At 40.5% G+C, this 19,913-nt stretch overlaps 3 protein-coding genes across 7 annotated transcripts in view; 1 reads left to right on the top strand and 2 right to left on the bottom strand.

Moving 5' to 3' along the window:
• Nucleotides 1-294: 294 nt before the first annotated feature.
• On the bottom strand, nucleotides 295-3,442 carry LOC116428382 (ESF1 homolog). Of its 2 annotated transcripts, none has more exons than XM_031979976.2 (8): nucleotides 3,292-3,442; nucleotides 2,466-3,226; nucleotides 2,200-2,375; nucleotides 2,027-2,134; nucleotides 1,738-1,938; nucleotides 1,429-1,651; nucleotides 582-1,351; nucleotides 295-508 (listed from the first exon to the last, which is right to left on the bottom strand). In XM_031979976.2, the coding sequence occupies exons 2-8, from the start codon at nucleotides 3,223-3,225 to the stop codon at nucleotides 404-406; spliced, it is 2,343 nt and encodes a 780-aa protein (XP_031835836.1). In that variant the 5' UTR covers nucleotide 3,226; nucleotides 3,292-3,442; the 3' UTR covers nucleotides 295-403. The 2 variants fall into 2 exon arrangements, with proteins under 2 accessions (XP_031835836.1, XP_031835837.1); XM_031979977.2 differs by having other exon boundaries at nucleotides 582-1,348.
• Nucleotides 3,443-5,086: 1,644 nt separating this feature from the next.
• On the top strand, nucleotides 5,087-7,774 carry Fip1 (Factor interacting with poly(A) polymerase 1). Of its 2 annotated transcripts, none has more exons than XM_031979967.2 (4): nucleotides 5,087-5,398; nucleotides 5,651-6,562; nucleotides 6,641-6,954; nucleotides 7,171-7,774. In XM_031979967.2, the coding sequence occupies exons 1-4, from the start codon at nucleotides 5,219-5,221 to the stop codon at nucleotides 7,289-7,291; spliced, it is 1,527 nt and encodes a 508-aa protein (XP_031835827.1). In that variant the 5' UTR covers nucleotides 5,087-5,218; the 3' UTR covers nucleotides 7,292-7,774. The 2 variants fall into 2 exon arrangements, with proteins under 2 accessions (XP_031835827.1, XP_031835826.1); XM_031979966.2 differs by having other exon boundaries at nucleotides 5,092-5,398; nucleotides 6,641-6,984; nucleotides 7,171-7,772.
• Nucleotides 7,775-9,053: 1,279 nt separating this feature from the next.
• Nucleotides 9,054-19,913, bottom strand: part of pum (pumilio) — a 110,297-nt gene continuing 99,437 nt past the window's right edge. For all 3 annotated transcript variants that reach the window (XM_031980045.2, XM_031980046.2, XM_076372714.1), the window contains one exon: nucleotides 9,054-19,789. In XM_031980045.2, coding sequence (XP_031835905.1) covers nucleotides 19,474-19,789 — 316 coding nt within the window. In that variant the 3' untranslated portion in view covers nucleotides 9,054-19,473. The remainder of the gene's footprint in view (nucleotides 19,790-19,913) is intronic.

Genomic DNA, 19,913 nt, shown 5'->3' with positions numbered 1-19,913 from the left:
GGCGAACAGTACTTCCCTCTCCACCTACATATCCTTTTATATGTACCTATATGATACCTATTAGTGTGAAGCAATCACAGTGCTGCCACCCCTATCATAATATTATTTTGATTTGCTTAAAGATACGAACACAGAGATTAATTTCGTTTTACTCTGCATTTAATAAGTAAAAGACGGAAGAAAAGTAAAACTTCATATGTATATCTAAATATTTTATATACATTACATACTATAATGTTCTGACAAAATAACAATTATGTATAAACTTCAGTCAAATAAACAAACTTCAACCACTCATGTTTACAAACTTGTATTTGTATTTACAAATGTATCGCAGAATATTTGTTGGTAATTAGAAATATTTTAAAATTATTTTCAATTTAAAAACTATATGCAAAGGAAGTCATTTTATTGGTCGTGAAATATTCTTTGCATTCCTCTTTATGGTTCTAACTAATACTTGTAAATCCGTGTTCCGGTTTGTTTTCTGAGACTTGGCATCACTTTCCTGAAAGAATAGGAAAAACTTGAAATTAGATATTTATTAATGGACGAGGTGATGTGAAATAAATTCTGCTTACGTCCATAGGATCATCATCTGCTCTCCTTTTCAGTTTTTCTTTGATTAAAGCTTCGGTACCCTTAGTTTTTCTATAATGTGGATCTGCTGGATCAATATTATAATGATGCGATGTGAACAATGCATTGAATCTCGGATCTTGTACATTCACTTCAAAATTGTCCTCCTTTACTTGATTCTGACCATTTTTCTTTTTGCTGAGTCGCTTTTGTTTAGATTTCGACATCGTGGCATTTTCTTCAATTTTCTTCATATTAAAATGTTGTTTACCATCGCTTTGATCTTCATCCATTAAAAGAAGTTCCAATTCGGCTTTACGCTTCTCATCATTGTCACTATCTTCCGATAAAGATACATTACTATTTTCCATTTTCTTCTTTCCGTACGATGATGATTTATTGTTTGCAGCTTGACCGTCGCTTTCACTAGCATCCGAATCAAGCCCTTCAGAATTTGAAGACGCATCTTTATCTCTGCGTTTCTTTCGCTCTTGCTTTTTAGCTTTCTTTTTCTCTTTACGTTTCTCTAAGTACTGTTCAAATGGCGTTAGGTTTTCAGTTTTCTTCATTTTCTCCTTTACTAGTTTTTCTGCCTTCTCTTTGGTTCCTAACCCCCACGTGAATTCTAGTTCAACCTCTTTATTTTGCTTTGCTTCCTCCTTTTCTTCTATTTCTCTTAGCAGAGCTTTATACTTTTCAATGGGATCAGCATTTGTCTCCGTATCAGAGTCTTTTTGATCTTCTGGGACTTCCTCCTTCTTTTCCACGTCTTCTTGTATTAATAAAAAGTATGAAGTGAAAGTATTATTATAAATATCAGATAAGCAAAAAATTAAAAAAGCAGTATACCTTCTTCTTCGTCACTCGAATCGGTAGCTAAATAAGCGTGCAAATCTTTTTCATTAATATTATCTAGTTTTCCAGAATTTAATTTCTGTGCAATCTCCATCCTTTCTGGATTGGTTTCATCCCATGTTAACTCTACTTTAACCTGCTGTAAAGCTGTTGTAGTAAACTGCCTTGGTTCATACTTGGAAAGTTGTGGCATTTCATTGCAAACTTCTTTAGGAGTCTTAAAATAAACATTTAAGGTTACATATAATAAATATATATATATATATATATTTATAATATGCTTAAAGGCTAAATAGTATATACCTGATCAAATTCTGTATCATCCGATATAAATCTGAGGTCCAACTTTGTTGCTGTAGATTCATATTCTGTACCATCACACTCCATGTAAATTTTATTTGCTGTTTCAGCTGAATCGAACTCAACAACTGCATAATAATACTTTAATCTATTTAATTGATACTGCCTTAATTTTTCCATGTGATATGCTGATCCTTCTTCATCCTACAAAGTTACAAGATTAAAAGTATTGTTTACAATGATAATATTAAATTATTCTTTGTATACTTAAATTTATGGGAACGATTCATACTTCATTTTCATCATCAAAATCTTTTTTCTTATTCTCTTCTATTAATTCCTTTGGGCCAGTAATCTCTTCTTCTTTCATACGTTGCAAACCAAACTCTGATGGATAAATCTGTAATTACTTTCTATAAGTATTCATTCAGATACTCACTTTTATTTTTTATCGATTAGTCTTACCTTAACTGAGTGAATAATACCTCCACTTGGTAGAAATGAATTGAATAAGACCATTAAATCTACAGCACGTATTCTATCCCAGTCCATATTACATACCGCTAATCTGTGTGTAATATCATCTGTTGTATCAGCTTCTTTGTCTAATTCACCCCATTTATGCTCAATTTCTTCTTCATCTAATTTAAACATACATTATCAACTCTCATGTAAAAATATTCAATTCACTATTAAGAGTATTGACCACGTATAATATTATATAATGTTACCTGAAATCTCTGCATCATCATCATCTTCATCATCATCATCAGAAGAACTATCTGTCATTAAAACTCCTTCACCCCTAGCATAGTTTACACTTAAATCTCTCAATTTATTTTTAACTTTATCTGAGAGTTTGTTGGATTCGTTCTCCTTTTTAATATACAATTGTTTTTTACTTTCTTCCAAGTCTGCTTTTAAGGTATTTTCATTTGATATGCTTTCATCATTAGATTCAGATTCAGATTCACTTTCAGATTCTTTGGATTCTTCAGAATCTTTAACAGATTCTTTTGGCTTAATTCTAAGTAATTCTCCATTACTTGAATAACAATTATCCGATGAATCACTATTCTCATCTGCATCTTTGTTGTTCATATCATTCTTTTCATAGTTGATATCTTTTGATTTTAGGTTCTGAAGACTTTTGTTTTTATTCTTTTTCTTTTTAGATTTTTCCTTTTCAGCTTTCTCTTTCTTTTTAACCAAAGCAGTTTTATTTATTTCTTTTTCTACTTCTTCTTCTTCTTCTTCTTCTTCTTCATCACTGCTAGATAAGTCATAATATTTCTTTAGATTCTCTGATGATGTTTGACTTATAGGTCTGCCTCGCTTGTCAATGGTATATTGAACAGCAAATTTTTTATCCTTAAACATGCCCTGAAATCTTTTATCTATTTTTACTTTCCGTTCTGTCTTCGGAATCCTTTTAAATTTAGGATCTTTTGCAATGAAGGCAAATCGTGTATCATTTAGTAATGCATCCATTCTAGAACATGTAAATAAAAGCATAAATATTGTACTATTACGCAATTAAATATATTTATTAATTACCTGAAATATGTTTGTCCAATAACTACTACAGTATTATTTATAATCGACAGCACTTAATTACACAATATCAATAAGGAAAATCACTTTTCCTCAGACACACGTGTTTAACTGATGCACATCCTTCATGTAGAGTAACAGTAAGATTAACAAGAATTTAAAACTACTGCCATCTATACTTCGTTTCAAGAAGTATGGGCCAGAGTAAACAGAGCATGGTGTTTTATTCACACCTGTAGATAAAATGCTACTCGCTCAGTGACAGAATGTAGGGAAGATGTTTTGGGAACTGTAAAACATCCAAAACATCGAAATCTGAGAGCTTTTTTAGTATGAGCCACTAGACAAAGAGACCGTTCGAGCTTTTGAGCCATTTCTGGTGCGTTAATCACCCAGAATTTCGAAAACCGAGAGCTTTTTTAGTATGAGCCACTAGGGCAAAGGGACCCTCCAGCTTTTGAGCCATTTTCTGGGCGTTAATCACCCAGAATTTCGAAAACCGAGAGCTTTTTTAGTATGAGCCACTAGGCAAAGAGACCCTCGAGCTTTTGAGCCATTTTGGGGGTTAATCACCCAGAATTTCGAAAACCGAGAGCTTTTTTAGTATGAGCCACTAGGCAAAGAGACCCTCGAGCTTTTGAGCCATTTCTGGGCGTTAATCACCCAGAATTTCGAAAAAGCGAGAGCTGTTTTAGTATGAGCCACACACGATAGGTGAGCTGTAGAGCTTTTGAGCCGTTTTTTCTAAGACCGCAAAACATCAAATACCTTGAAAATCCACGAGCCTCTTTAGTTTGAGCGACGCGACAAGAGACCATCTGGCTTTTGAGCCATTTCTGAAACTGTAAATCATCGAGCACCCGTGATTCGAGAGCTTTTTTGGTTTGAGCAATACGCAAGATACCATTCGAGCTTTTGAGGCATTTCTGGAACCGTAAATCACCCAGAATTACGTGATCCTTTGCAAATTATAGAATACTATAAAGAATATAATGTGAACATTATAATTAATAGTTGATTGTCGTACATATAATAAATATTTTATGCATAAAACGGAATAGTTGTGTCTAATGTATAAAAGGCTATTAAGATAATGACCGGGAAAGATGCTTTTTAAAAATACCGGTATCTTATCCATGATTGGTAGCGCCACCTATTGCAGCGTCAGTGAAACTTCTAGCTAAATAGTATCGGCTGGTGTCTACTTGGTACTGCTACCGACAGTGGCTAACGTAAGCAAAGAAAGGTACCGATCGGTAAGAAGGACAGACATTCTTGATTCGTTGCGCCATCTCGCGGATTGAATGTGGCACTATTTGGCTAGAAGTTTGAGCAATACTTTCATAGGTGGCGCCACCGGATTTATAATTGATTCGTTGCGCCATCTCGCGGATTGAGTGTGGCACTATTTGGCTAGAAGTTTGAGCAATACCTTCATAGGTGGCGCCACCGGCTTTATAATTGATTCGTTGCGCCATCTCGCGGATTGAATGTGGCACTATTTGGCTAGAAGTTTGAGCAATACTTTCATAGGTGGCGCCACCAAACTTGTTTAAAGAAGTGGGGGGTTTTTCAAATTATGTTATTAAAAATTATTGGTGATTTTTTAATTTTATATTCCATAAATTAGAATTATGGTTGATGAAGCGTCGTTGAGAGGCAGGTGTAAATAATTATACAAATTTATTGTTTACCAAATGCTGATATCCGGACTTTATTGAACGTTTACAACGTTTTTTATATTAAAAATTTACAGTTCTTGAGATTAACGATGAATTGGAATTGGCCCATAGTTCCGTCCTGGAAAGAGATAAAGGAAATTAAATTGAAAATGTTTCGACGCACTCATTTTTCGCTATAAGCTCGCATTTGAAGTACACACTTACTTGAGTGGATGGTTTCGTAGTTGTCATGCTGGATAGAAGGAAAAATGGCGGACGAGAATGAGGATCAGTGGTTATACGGGGACTCAACTGATGGAAAAGAGTACACGCCAATATCCGTTCAACCGGAGAGTCAAGAAAATGATTCGACAGCTATTACGGCCGAAGAAAAATCGGAAAATTTGGATGATCAAAAGACAGAAACAGCTCCTGACCCAACATCAGAGGTACGCTATCCCTAACCTGTATATCTAATTGTTGTTGCCGGATTTAATTATAATAAAATGGATTGGGAAGGATTTCGATTCAGAGATGCACGAGTCTTGCTTATACTGGTTGCAGATATTAATTTTTTAGAGAAGAAATGCACTTATTTGACCTTATTTAATCGCGTCGTTTCTCGGTTGACATAACCTCGTACGCATGTAAACTATGCAACACCGTATGCTGTATTGTAAATGTCACTGCCGTTTTAACAGGTACCCGAAGAGGTAGAACCACAAGAAGAAGAATCACCTTCGAACGATAATATACAAAATGATAGCAATACAGAAGTAACTAAAAATGGCATAAGAGAACCATCCAGTCAAGAGGATGGAGAAGCAGCCAGTGATTCAGATTCCGACGATGACGTCCACGTTGTCATTGGTGATATTAAATCTACTCCTGCGTACGGTAGCCTTAACATTAAAAGAGGAGGATTACTCACGAATGCATCCGGAGTACCAGACAAATTAAATAAACAGCCCGGGAAATTTAGTATAGATGAATTTGAAACAATAGGAGTTATTAATGGTATGCCAGCACACGAATTCAATTTAGATCAGTTGGAGGATAAACCTTGGAGACAGCCTGGTGCAGATATCACAGATTATTTTAATTACGGTTTCAACGAGGAAACGTGGAGAGCGTACTGCGAAAGACAGAAAAGAATGAGAAGCGAATCCGGTGTAGGTTTAATATTGAATGCGGGAGGAGGAGGAGGTGGGAGTGCGGGCAGTATGAGAGTACCTCAAGTGGCAATCACTAACGATAATAGTAAATATTCCGGTATAATGGGACCTAAAAGAGCTGGACCGCCTCCAGGGAGGAAAATGGCAGGAACGATAGATGTAATTGGTAGTTCGGGTTTAGCTTCTAGAAGAAACCTCGACAAATCCCCGCCCAAAGGAAATGTGATACAAGTAATGACCGCGGACAGGAGGGAGTATTCGAGAAAACCAGGTTTCCCTGATATGAGTGTGCCACCGCCAGGCGCTGGAATGCCTCCTGCGTTTGACATGCCTCCTCCTGGATACCCTGGAGAACCAGCTCCTTTCTACATGCCAGAAACGGACCCGTATTATCAAAGTTACGAACCCACGCAGGACAATCAATGGGGCAACGATCCTGTAAGTGAAACTCTATGCTTCTTACCCTTTAATACTCCTTGCAAGATGAACTTCGAATCCTAAAATTATTTGTTTTAGACCTGGCAGCCGACGAATTTAGCTATTCCAATGACAGAGGGAGAGGACGACAAGGACACTGGCCCGAAAACCATACCCACCATGGTACCACCCACGAATATCCCACCTCTGATACCACCCAGAGACTCCAGGGACCGCGAGAGAGATCGGGAAAGAGAACGAGATCGAGACAGAGAACTGGACTCCATGGGAAGGGACAGGGAACGAGACAAGGAGAGGGACCGAGACCGCGAGAGAGAGAAAGATTCCATGATCCGCGAGCGGGACAGAGAAAGGGACTCGATGTCGCGCGACGAGGAGAGGGATCGCGACAGGTCTCGTTCCCAGTATCGTCACAAAGACCGGTAATAAAGCGGTGCAGCGTTAAGAAATAAGGCGATGTCGGTACATAAAATATTGCTACTTGAACAGTAAATCCATTTATCGTTCCCTTTTCGTTTACTTATCGCATTATTTCTCGGCAATTTTATCACCCCGCATTCAATCTGTACGCACGTCCCGCAACTGATAATCGTCTCCGTTCGTTTCAGGCATCGGCACCGATCGCGGTCACGATCCCGCAGGCATAAATCCCGATCCAGAAGTCCGAGTCGGCGTAAGAAGAAATCGCGACGCTCCGAAAGGGAGCGTTCCAAGGAAGAAAGTGAATAAAGAACATGAGAGTTACATCTCTGTATTTCGTCTACGGATATCGACGGCCATATTGGCCCACCGGACACACCAGACGTCGAATCTTTTACTAATGGAAATTCGTCCCTCGTTATCATTGGCAACACACCTACACATCGGTACGATTGTCCTCGATTTGCTTCTGATTTTCTGGCTCACGTCGTGTATACAGTTTCCAGCCGAGAAATCAATTATCAACAACAAGAACAGCAACAACAATAAACTTTATCTTTAACGACAACGAGATGTTTCTTTCTTTATGTCATATTAGGAAATTTGAAGTAAGCTTTTAAATGAATCTGTACGTTACACGAAGCCTTCGAGAAACGCAATCAAGAGCGGGAACAGGTTACCAAAGCCACCCCAGTATTGCCATTCAATGTATGGTTTTATATCATAATGTTATTACAGAAACGGTACTTTATAATAATTAAAAGTAATAGCAGTTTATTGGTAAATCGCTCATGGGTGAATCATTCAATCGATGTCGATCGACACGCACACACGTGTGTTCTTCTTTAATTGTCCGTTTCCCATTAATCCCGTTTTCATAAAATTCCAATTGTACCTCGTTTCTTATCTCCTCGCATCGAACGTTACCGCTGCTTTTTCTCGTTTACCGTTTTAACATCATACACAATGGAAAAAAATGTTACATTTGTACAGCCATCATATACATATTACATTTAGAATACCGTTAATTCACTATTAATTTGTTGCTCGAGTATGCGGAGATGTCGTGTAATCCTGACGCGTTCGATTTCTCTACAGACGTGTCTAATCAGGACTGACTGCCAATTAACTTGGATGCTCGACGCGATAATAAATAAGACCCGGCTAAGTAGGCGTTCCTCTTCTATGTAGAAAAAAGAAAAAAGACGAAACACGGGGACACGGAAAGTTTACAGATAACGTCACTTAACAGTATGAATTATACACGCGGTAGCTTGCTACGAAACGACTAACATATACAGAGTGATTCGGAAAGATACGACTTAAGATTCACGAGTGATTAGATAAAACCAAGCTAGATATACTCTAAAGAAAATCTTGATACCTGTATAAAAACATCGTTTAAAGTCTACTCGTCAAGGTAAGTAAATCTCTGTTCTAAAGCACAGTGTCCCAACTATAGTTGCTAAAACATGAAAACCGACAATGATTTCGAATCATTCTGTAATCGGATCAACTTGAAGTCTTTAACCCTTTGCACTAGAGAGGTGACTCTCATTTGGTTTCATACAGTAATATAAAATTTGATATTTAATATTATACTTTGTGCATCAATTTGGGAAATATTGAAATAATAGCTTTGTTCCTCAATGTAAAAAATATCGTCCTTATCTCGTCAGAAGATGTTAAGATATTTCTAATGAAAAACATCCGAGTGCAAAGGGTTAATTCCTTCGACTTTTGTAAAGAGATGCGACACTTGCTTAGTAATTTTCGATAAATGAAAGAAAAGCGGATAGGGACGATGATTAAAAACCAGAATGAAAAATGACCGAAGCGAAAACGTGGATCCAAAGAGCGAGAAGCTGTGCGATGCTGTGAAAAAGAAAATGGGGGATTTCCATCGGTTTTCCGCACGCTGTTGTACTTTCATCCCTGATCTCTCTCTCTCTCTCTCTTTCTCTCTCTCTCTCTCTGTGCGACGTTGTTTCCCCGTTTGTTTGTTAATAATTCGTTTTATTTAGTAATAAGTTATATCACGACATCCTCCTTTTCACATTATATACTCAGATTCAAAAATCCATTTTATTAACGTTCTAGAAAATATGAAATACAATCGACAAAGACGCTAATTAGTATATATAATAATACCGTAACGACGCGTTATCGTTCCTGGGAATAGTTTTACAATACATATATAATCGGCGGAAAAAACGCATTTCGCGTGTCGGCGTCGACAGAACGTACAAACGTAGAAGCCGGAGAAAACGGAAAACTCTTTGGACCTGGGCAATGTTTCAACTGCCTACCACCACGAGTCGAAAAGAAAACTGTTTGCGTGTTCTGTTATTTATCTAATTTCATATTACCTCTTTTGTATTCTGCTTTAAACTCTTGTCGAATTGTGTGTTCCCTCTCTCTCTTTATTTCTCTTTATTTCTGTTGATCAAACTGGCGAACGAAACGAACAATCGGGGGAGCGAATGTTTCGACGCGACGAAAATCTGCACGCGGACTGCAACGGAAAGTCGAAAGGTCTCGAGAACGAGGGGCTGGGAAAGCACGACATTAATACGGTAACAATGTTTTCTTCGCCTTCCATCGAGCTTTCGCGCGCGCGCGCCAGTAAAAAGTGTTTCCCGTTCGCGAGTTTTTTTGCGGTTTTCTTTTTGCTCTGTTTCTTCGAAAATCCCGGTCACGATTTCGGCCATCGTTCCCAAGGTCTGCGGCTATTTTAAAAAAATCTACGTTCTTCGCAATTCATTTTATTCTCCCGGGTTTACCGTAAACTGTGTGTCTGTATGTGTATGTGTGTGTGTGTGTGTGTGTGTGAAGCATGTGTACGTGTATCGGTTGAATTCTATTACAATCGTTTTCCTTTTCCTTCGAGGTGGCGGGTGTGTGTTTCTCGTGGTGCGTCAACTTTTATTTTTTTTCTTTTATAAACAGTGTTTTCTCTTTGCCGTTTTCCAACATACTCTCTCTCTCTCTCTCTCTCTCTCTCTCTCTCACTCACTTTCTCTCGTCAGCCTATTATTTTCTGTATTTCCATTGTTTCTTTACATCCACGTGTTTTTGGTTTTCCCTTTTACGTTGAATATTTTCGCTTAAACGGGTACAATGACGTGTTTGCTTGTTCATTTATTTATCCCTCATCATCATCGTTTCTTTTCTTTATTCTTTTTTTTTCGTTAATTATTTATTATTACTTGTTTGCCTCTTTAATCTACTCGCACTGTTCTGCCTGCTTGTAAAAAACATCGTCGAAAATGATTCTTTTCGTGGCTATTTCATCGTTTCTACTACGTTCTATACACTAATATACAAGTTATGCAATTCTTTTAGTTTTGTTTTTTTTTTTTTAAATCCGTACGACTGTTCATCCCACTTATCTAATTTATCCGCTAATATGGAATACATTTTTTTTTTGTTCTGTTTATATCCCTCTGTGATATCTACCGTGTGTCCCAGAAGCATCACCGGCTCGTACGTTGCTCTCGCGCGCGCTCGTCGGAATCTTCCGCGCCGGGATCTCTCTCTGTTTTCCCCCCCCATTTCACACGGGGACCGTCGACGACGGCGGCGAACGCGAAGGAGAATAGAAGAAAACGGTCGAAACGAGAAGAGAGCTCCGAAAAGGTACGAAAACGAACGAACGAACAGAAACGAGAGTAAAAGGAAGAAAAAGACGATGAGAATCCGCTAGAAAAAAAAAGGATCAGAAAAATTTCACGCCTCTCCTCCGAACGGTATCGAGTAACAACGCAACGTCAAACAATTTACATTACACCTTATTACACCCTTACATATATATTACAACTTACGATTTACCCGACGCGACGCGACGCGCCTTTTTCCTTTCCTTTCGTCGTTCTCCTCCGCGGAAATGAGAAAAAAACCGATGGGACCGCGCGCGCCGAGGCGACGTGTCTCCTTCATTCTCCGCTCGATTCTCGATCCCGCGAACGGGAGCGAACAGCTTTCAGCCGCGAATCGGCTTCCCGTTTTCCTCCCTCCGAGAAAGTGACGCGCAGAGATCCGGCTCGCGTGCGAGCGCTGTAAGAGCCAGCGCGGCGTGACGAACAAGTGTGTACGCATACATATATGACATATATCTGACAAATATATACGATGTGTGTATATATATATGTTCAATTAGCCCTGCGAATCCGTGGTGGTGTGTCTTACATAGGTGTGATGAGGTGTCGAAGGGTTAGGGGTGTGTACGGTGTTTGTGTATTCGTGTCTGTTCGCGTTGGTTCGCGTGTCATGGGGATGATCGTGGAGAGAAATGACGAGGAACGATGATACTTCGCGATGAGAATAGCGCGCAACTGTACATCAGTCTTAATATCAGGGCGCACCATTCCCGTGGATGTTAACTTCTACTCTTCCGTCTCGTCTTCCCTTCGGTCTCGCGCGCTCGCGCGCGTAAGAGACGAAGGGCGAGACTCGAAACCATGTTTCTACTTGCTGTCCGTTGTCGTTCGACTAATTGCTGCTCGTACACATAAATATATAGCGCCATGGCAGTTGAAAACCGGTGGATCATGAGGATGACGTGCTGTTTTCCTGGGTGATGGTGTTTTTCGTAGTGTCTCTTGTTTTCTCGTGTTTCCACTGTGTGTTTCTCGCATCACGCGTGTTGTACGTGTCGTGCACTGTGTGTCGGTTCCGTGTGTTCTCCGTGTCGTTTGATGTATTCTGTGTGAAGCTGTGAGAAGAATGGTCTCGGTGCGTGTAAAACGTGGATGCCTGAATGTTTGCGTGCGTACGATCGAGTGTGTGCTACAAGTGGGAGGTCGCAGATCCTTCATATATATATAATACAATTAGCATGTAGTATTAAAATCATATACAATTGTTACAATATTTAAATAGTACTTATTACATATATATCATATACCGATAGGTTTCAAAGTGTTTTTTTTTATCCTTTTAAGGTATACATATACAGATATATATATATATTTATATGTATATATATATGTATAATCAATTATTTATAGGGTTTGCTTAATTGTTTTTTCTCTTTCGAATCCTCGTGACGCGGCCCCGAACGGAACCCGCTCCTTCTTTCTGCCCTGCTCTCAATCGTCCGTTCTCTTCCTCTCTCTCTCTCTCCGTGTCACATTGTTTCTCTTCCCTCTCGATTATCCTCCCTTTCCGTAACGATTTTCTCTCGACTCTCTCGGATGTGTCTCACGCCGAAGATTCGCGTGCGATCCAAAACGGGCGCGTCTGGACGCGAGGTAAAAGGGGACGAAAGAGAAAGAGCGGTTAGAGAGATGACGATCGTATCTAAAGTACAAACATCGAAGGTTGAAAAGGGAGCGCAAAAGGGATCATTCACGCAACGCAACGCAACGCAACGCAACGCAACGCAACGCAACGCAACGCAACGCAACGTGTAACGCGACGCAACGCAACGCAGCGCGGAAACGCTGTCGTATTTTAAATTTTGCACGGTGTTCCTTGTTTTCCTGTTTTCCTTTTCGCTGTTTTTACGCCGAATCGAGCGACAAATTGTCTGTTTCTTGTTTCCTTCTCGTTCGTTCGTGTTTCTTTGACCGTTATTATTCCATTCCGATCGAGAAAGCAGAATTTTGATCTTTGCTTGCTTGGAGAGTTACAGACGAGCGATTGATTCGATTGGTTGCTAGAATTTCACGGGGCACCGCGTGATCGAGAACGAGTCTGAGCTTCGACGACGAACACAAAAGCGAGAAAGAAAGAAAGAAAGAAAGAAAGAAAGAAAGAAAGAAAGAAAAAACATACGGTCAATTTGTTGATAACGATTCGTTATATGTACAGAGAGATGTCGACGCGATACGGTGGTGCCCCACTTGAAAATGCGAGACGCCGCCGCGACGCGTCCGACGACGCCGGAGTCCGTCGATTCAAAAGGATCTTCTTCGAGTTTCGTTTAAATAATTCGCACGCGAACGTTTCAACCGTTTGCACTCCAAGGTTCTCGTACTGCACTCGAACGTTCGAGTGAAAATTGTCGATCGTCGAGGACTTCCGGTCGAACGGCGGACGCGCGCGACGGCCGACGCGCGTGTATCGTTACATGGAAATTGCGTTACAAATCCCGCGATTCGGATCCTTCTGTTGCTAACAAAAATAATTTCGTTCGAGCTTGTGTCGGCGACGAATCGTATGCGACGATACCTCGCAACGGGAATTTACAAAAAACGACCATACCAAACACCGTGTGTACAGGAAATACTGTCAATTGTCTCGCACACTTTTACATATTTTACAAAGAGTACAACACGCTCGAGGCAACCGGACTTATTGTACGCAACAACGATTCGCTCGGCTGGACGACCAATGATTTTTTATTGTTTTTTTTTCGTCATTCTCGTCACCTTTATTATCCTTTCGATTTTCGGTCGGATCGTTATTTCATTTCGCACAGACGCGAATCTGGGGATCGCGGCGATCCGTAATGCAAGGGCGAAAACGAAACGACGAGAAATCAGAGTCGACGACGATTACGTCCAACGAATTCGTTCGCGTGTACGTCGAACGTTGGCAAATTAAAAGAAATGATCGAAAAGACCGTCTCGTCTTTTCCCAGAATTTTTCTCGTCTTCTTTCGTGTTTCTCCGTGTATACGTGTTTGTGTTTCGTGTCCGTCGTGTAACGTGTTTCTTCGTGTTTCTGTGTCTGTGTGCATGTGTCTCTCTCTCTGCGTTTTATTTCTTGTTCTTTTTTTTATACACGGTGCACGGGCACCTCGTCGAAGTCGTGCAACCAATAATATGTTCCTTTCTCGCGCTATATAAAAAATTTACACTATTTATAATCAAAATGTCGTTTTAAGAATTTTCTTTTTCTTTTCTTCTCTCGTTCCTCAGACGCTTAAGTAGAGATATATGTATATGTATATATATATATAACACGACAGCAATTAGGTGGTGAACCTATTCGCTAAACGTTTCGTTACTAGAAAAAGAAAACAAAATGGGAAGGGGGGGGGGAGGGAGGGGGGAAGAAAAAGATATAATGGAACTGAAAGGGGGTGGGGGTCCAAAAAGTAAAGTGTCTCTTTTCGTTGACGAGAAGGACTTGTATAAATGTGGGGACAGCCGGAGCGTAAAACGAAAGTGTATTCGTATTTATATGTACCGTATTTATAAAGCGTTATATATGTGAGCTTGCCTTACGCGTGTTCTTTATATATATATATATGTATATATATATATATATATATAATATTTATATTCATATTTATATAGATGTGTGTATCTAGCAATCATTAGTAAATAGCAATAATAATAAAGGGAAGGTCGTTAATCAAACAATATAGATAATAATAATTATAGCAATTAATAATAATTATTATAATAATCGTATTAATTGTAAGAATATAATAATAATAATAATAATAATTAATAATAATAATTAATAATTAATAATAATAATAATAATAATAATAAATGATAATTATAATAATAAAAAGTATAATAGTACTCAAATAATCTTAGCTGATAAGACATGAGATTTTGCGTTCGAGTTCGCTTCTGCTATGACTTCGGTATTCATTTCGTTCTTTTCTTACTTTTTTGTTTCTTATCTCTTTTTTATTTTCTTTGTCCATTGTTCTGCTACGGGTTTTCCTATAATTCGACAGGGCGTTTTTTGGGGGGTGGGGAAGATGATTATTAACATCGATGCTTCTATTACAAAAAATGAGACGTTCGTTTCCCGACGTTATTAATTTACAAATGATGAGAGCGCGATTTACAACGGACGAAGGAACTATCGTCATTCCCTTATTTTAAATATTAGTTAACGCATTAACGTCGTTTGCTCGCGTGAAATATATCTCGCGTGTGAAACGACCAAGTATAATATCCTGTCGACCGAGGGTGAGAAAACCAAACGAAAAGAAAAAAAAAAAAATGTAAAAGATGGCGGTTGGAATGTCAATGTCTCTGGTATACATCGAGAGTTTCAGCGTTTCCTCTTCTTCTTTTTTTTTCCCATTATTATTCCCCGTTGTATATATCGTGAACGTGTACAGTTTTTTCCCCGGTTTTCCAAGGTTTTCCTTTCCCGTTTTCACTGCGTTTTTTCCCCTGTTTGTTTATATACGCGGCTCCAAAAACGAGCAGCCTCCTCTCAGCGATTTCCGAAAGGATCGACGAGCGACGCCTCCTCTCTTCTCCCTTCCAGGAGCACCGAAAGAAACGAGAACCGCCGCCACCCGATCGAGCGACCGAAACCAAAAAGGAAAGGAGAAACGAGAAAACAAACAGAACCGAAAGAGAAATTTCGAGTCGCTTGAAAAACCCGACGAAGCACCGCGTGCTCGCGCGTTACGCTTCCTCCTCCTCCTCCTGTTTTTTTTTTACCTATTTTTCCTTTTTTTCCCGAAACGTTTCACGTCCTACGTGTTCTTCTTCTTTTTTCCGTTTCCCTAAATAATGTCCGTGAACCGGTCGAACCAGCCGCAGTAAGTAATCTCCGCGCGAAGAAGAAAGAGAAAGAGAGAAAGGGTTACCTAAGAATTTGTCAATTTCGTTAATAAATCGTTATTTACAATATCTTACAAAGAAAGCGGCTATTTTTCTTCCTCTTCTTTCCTTTTTTTTTGTTCATTTCGTTTCACTCGTTATTATCTTTTCCCTAAAAAACGCGTTTACGCTTCTCCCTCCTTTCTTGCTCTGTTCTCTGTTTGTTTGTTTTCTTTTTCTTTTTTTCCTCTTTTTGTACAAAATCGCGAGTAGCTTGACTTGGTTTCCTCTCTTTTCCCCTGTGTCCCCCGTAAACTTCCTTCCCGTTCTCCCGTTCCCCGGTTCCCCTTGCTGTCCTTTCTCTCTGTTTCCTTTTAGAATTCTACATATTTAACACCTACACATGTTTTAACAAAATTATGATACATTGTACAACGGTTTAAGATTACAACCCGATCGTCGTGTGGTCGCCTCCGTTCTGGCTTTTTGCTTCTCTCACCGGGACACGCGTGCGGAGACGGGAAGAGCAACGGTGCTGTGCGAGCGTCGAATTTAAAAAACACTTGGCGAAGATTTCCCACTCTTTTGTACAATCGTCGGGGCGCCCCCGATCGAAGAACAATTATATACACAGACGTATGTACTCGTGAAGCGATCCAGATGAAAATGTCCCCGGCCCGAGCTGTCCGATCCCCGGAAATCGGGGCACACGTCCTGAACGATTAAAACCGCGTTTGTCGCGCGCGTCGAAAATTCGAAACAAGGAGAAAACGTTCTGGGAACAACGTACTCGAACGTGAAACGGGAACCGCGAGAAAACGAAACGAGAAAAGGGGAAACGTTTCCGATTCGCGACGCGTGTCACGGATCCAACGAGGCTAACCGGGAGCGAATCGCGATCGAGAGACCGCGGAGAAGGTGAACGAATGCTCGGCGGATCGGTGGAGACGCGCGGAAACGAGACGACGGAAACGGAAACCGAATGAACCGCGCGGGCGGTCGGATTCTTTGGAAACGGCTGAGAGGCGCTCTTTCCAACCGTCTTTGATGGGTAATGATCGGTTATGAAATATACAAATTGAAATGCTCGGTGTGTACACAACGTGTCTTTAAACATGGTGTGAGAGGGTATGTGTGTGTTTGTGTATGTGTGTGTGTTATACGTGTGAACGTGTAAAACTTGGGGGAGGGTAAATGTGGCGCGAAACGAGATATAGATACACACGCACTGGGAACATTAATTTCCTGACACTTCTCGTGCACGTATTTCTTTTTTTTTCATCAAGAACGCGTTTATCATTTATACAATGTACAATGGGTCTCGGTTACGTTCAAAGATCACCGCGATTCGCGGCGGCTGCGATTAACTTTTTTAGACGTATTTTTTGTTTCCTTTTAAAAGAAGGGGCTTCTTCGAACGGGTCGATCGGAGGACGGGAGATTTGGGGGGTGGGGGGCGGTGAATCGAATGAATCCAAAAATGTAAACGATTTCTTTCCTCTAGAGCGTCTCCTTTGTCAAAAATGTCTATATCTTACAACTGGAAAATGTGTGTGTATGAGAGGGTTGGGGGGTGGTGTGGGCGGGCGACGGGTTTCCTCGGGGGTAGATGGGGGATGGCGGGATCGATGGGGGTTGGTCCAGACCATTCTAATACGGCAGGTGAAAGGGAAATGTATATAACGTATGTTGATCGAGGGTCAGCAGCATTAGAACGTAAATCATATTTAAATTTAATATAATTAGTAATTATTATAATACACGATATTCACAAAGTCCGTTAAAAAGGAGAGAATTCCCGTGAAAAATAAAATTATTCATTGAATTTACGGTTCCTCACGATAGGGTTTGTCACGTCGTACCTATACACATTTGTTATTTATTTATATCACAATTTACAAAATTCGAGGATCTCGGGGACGGAGGAGGGAGTGGGTTTCAAGGGTCGGGGGTCGGGGGTGGGGCGTGGGGATTTTGGGGTGTACGGCGAAATGGGGAAAAAGGGTTCGAGGGGAAGAGGGATATAGGGGATACAAGGGATAGGGATGTAAAAAGGATCTTTTAAGAGTAGAAAAAAATGCTCCGCGCTCAAAGGCGACAAACGTAAAACGAACAAAGGAGAACCGTGCTGACGACTTGATGTCTCTCCTCATTAATATTTTGTTTACTGTCATTTTTCTGTCATTTCCTTTCTTTCCTTATTCTTTCTTTCCGTCTTTCCTGCTAGATTCTATCTTCGAGAAGAAAATTACACGTATAAGTATTATTATACTGATCCATTTTGTTTCTTTTTCCCTTTTTCAGAAACTTTCCTTTCCTAAAAACTTGGCTTCTAATCAAGAATCAAACGAAATCGGCTTTTCATGTGTTCTACATTAATCCCGGTGTTTCTTTTTTTCCTTAGCTTATCATCTTTCTCTGGTGTGTGTTCCGTAATGTGTTTTCCACGAACAATCTGAAGCAATCAAAGGGGGGGAGGGGGGCAGATCAGCGGTCAGGTCTGAGTTACTCAGCTTCATTCCCATGTCAAACGCTATGCTAGATTTTAATCAACGTATCTGTAGCTCCTAACCATCTATCGAATCTGAACCGATACCGATTCGTTGGTCGGACGTGTACCGGACACGCGAGGATAATACTACTTTCAGCGTGCAAAGGCGGTACGATACACTCGCGACCAAGACGTCTCGTGCATGGTATATTACGGCCATCGCACTCACGTTTACAACTCGATATAAATGCATGCAGCTCTAAGATCTATCCTAGCTGTCTAAACACAATGTTCCACCTCTTCGAACCTTTTTTGCTGTTTTAACCGAGTTAACGCGAACCCGCGCGCGTCGCAGCCGCGGTGAACAGCTGCTCGCGGCGATTCGTTCTGCTGTTACTTCATTCTCTTTTTCGCGGTTTTTCTACGTTTTTTTTTTGCTCGCTTGCTTGCTCGCTTGCTCGCTCGCTTGCTCGCTCGCTTGCTCGCTTGCTCGCTTGCTTGCTTGCTTTGTGTTTCGGTTAAGTGTTTGCCAGAGGTCAGAGCTCTGTACGCTCCCTCGAAAGAGTGCTGAGTTTAAAAAGGATCGATAACTCGCGTGTTAGTTAAAGAACGATTCACAACTCGAAACGAGGGGGAGAAAAGTAGTTTTTCCTTTGCCTTTTTTTCCTTAGAAGAAAAAAAAAGAAAAATAAAAGAAAATAGTAAAATCGTCGGAACGTGTTTGTTCGTGCTGTGTCTCGAAATTACGTGAAACTGATCGAATAAAAACGAGCGGTGATAAGACATTCAGCCATCTCAGCACTGCAGTTTCTTTTACGATTCAAGCTCGATCGCTTGTCCAGCCGTCTCGAAGAAACTCGGTTCTCAAAGATATACGCGTTATCGGTGCAACTTTCGCGCGACAACAACTCCTCTCTCTCTCTCTATCGACTCACGGCTCGCTACGAATATAATAACTCGGCAGCACGTTTAGATTACTAATAGAAAAAATGCACTGCACCTCTAACGTTATTTCTACAAAATTGATTTCTTTTTCTGACACACATTCGGCTCTGAAAATTCTCTTCTTTTCCTTGCACCGTGATCACCGGGTTGTCCCCTCTCTTTTAGTTTAAACTCTGTACAAATCGTGTGTCTGTCACTCAGTTTCACGGTTTTTGCAAAAATAAGAAAAATCATCCTCGGTAAATTCTTTTCCTCTCTCTTCATCTTCATCATCATCATCATCATCATCGTCTCATCGTTTTTTATCTTTTCCAATACCCATTTTCGCTTTCATTGTCGTCTTAGTCAATATTATTACCTCTCGCTTTCGCGGCTTTACAGTTCCGGGAGAAGGGGCAACGAGACGACGAGTTCACGGCACACGGAAATGCATCCTCGGTTTTCCTCGTCCATTATAAATAAAATGGCGATAGATACATACGTTGCAATAAATATTTTTTTTCTTTTGTTTACGTAGATATCTTGGTACGTATTCCTAGAACGTACGAAGATCCCGAGCAGTTGTTACTTTTCTGATACCGTACGCTTTATAGAACCTGCGTCGGCTGCTGGGCTGGCGTCGAGACCGGGCCAGCAGCAGAAGCGGGCGGCCCTATAGGGCCCAGATCACCTCCGCCGCTCGAAGCACCAGCCGGCGTCGCCACTCCCATCGCTGACGCGGTCTTCATAAAGAACTTCTCGAGCTTGACGATGATGTGCTTCCCGTAGGTGTACTTGCGCAAGCTGCCTAAGTGTGGGCGGATCTTGTGCATCAATACCTTGCGCTGCGCCGGTTCCGCTACATCGATCATCTTCTGTACCACGTAGTTGGCATACTGATCCTTCATCATAACGTTCAATGCGCTGTTTCGTAACACGTACAGAAATTAGTCACGCACTAAACTCTTTCATGGTTTACGTAACGTATGCAGAGAATCGGATATACCGCCCGAAAAACAGATGGCGATCACGGTTGACAACGGCCGGG

Source organism: Nomia melanderi, chromosome 12 (genome assembly GCF_051020985.1).
Source record: "Nomia melanderi isolate GNS246 chromosome 12, iyNomMela1, whole genome shotgun sequence".
In the NCBI taxonomy this organism is placed as follows: Eukaryota; Metazoa; Arthropoda; class Insecta; order Hymenoptera; family Halictidae; genus Nomia; species Nomia melanderi.
The sequence above is the reverse complement of the archived record's forward strand: the minus strand, read 5'-3'. Positions and strand labels throughout refer to the sequence as shown.

Excerpts from the sequence above, each read along its gene's own strand:
- Fip1 (XM_031979966.2), top strand. The coding sequence starts at position 5,219 with ATGGCGGACGAGAATGAGGATCAGTGGTTATACGGGGACTCAACTGAT. Across the intron at positions 6,563-6,640 it reads ATCAATGGGGCAACGATCCT|ACCTGGCAGCCGACGAATTT; the intron begins GTAAGTGAAACT and ends TATTTGTTTTAG. Across the intron at positions 6,985-7,170 it reads CAGTATCGTCACAAAGACCG|GCATCGGCACCGATCGCGGT; the intron begins GTAATAAAGCGG and ends CGTTCGTTTCAG.
- LOC116428382 (XM_031979976.2), bottom strand. The coding sequence starts at position 3,225 with ATGGATGCATTACTAAATGATACACGATTTGCCTTCATTGCAAAAGAT. Across the intron at positions 1,352-1,428 it reads TTCGAGTGACGAAGAAGAAG|AAGACGTGGAAAAGAAGGAG; the intron begins GTATACTGCTTT and ends TATTAATACAAG. Across the intron at positions 509-581 it reads CAGATGATGATCCTATGGAC|GAAAGTGATGCCAAGTCTCA; the intron begins GTAAGCAGAATT and ends CTATTCTTTCAG.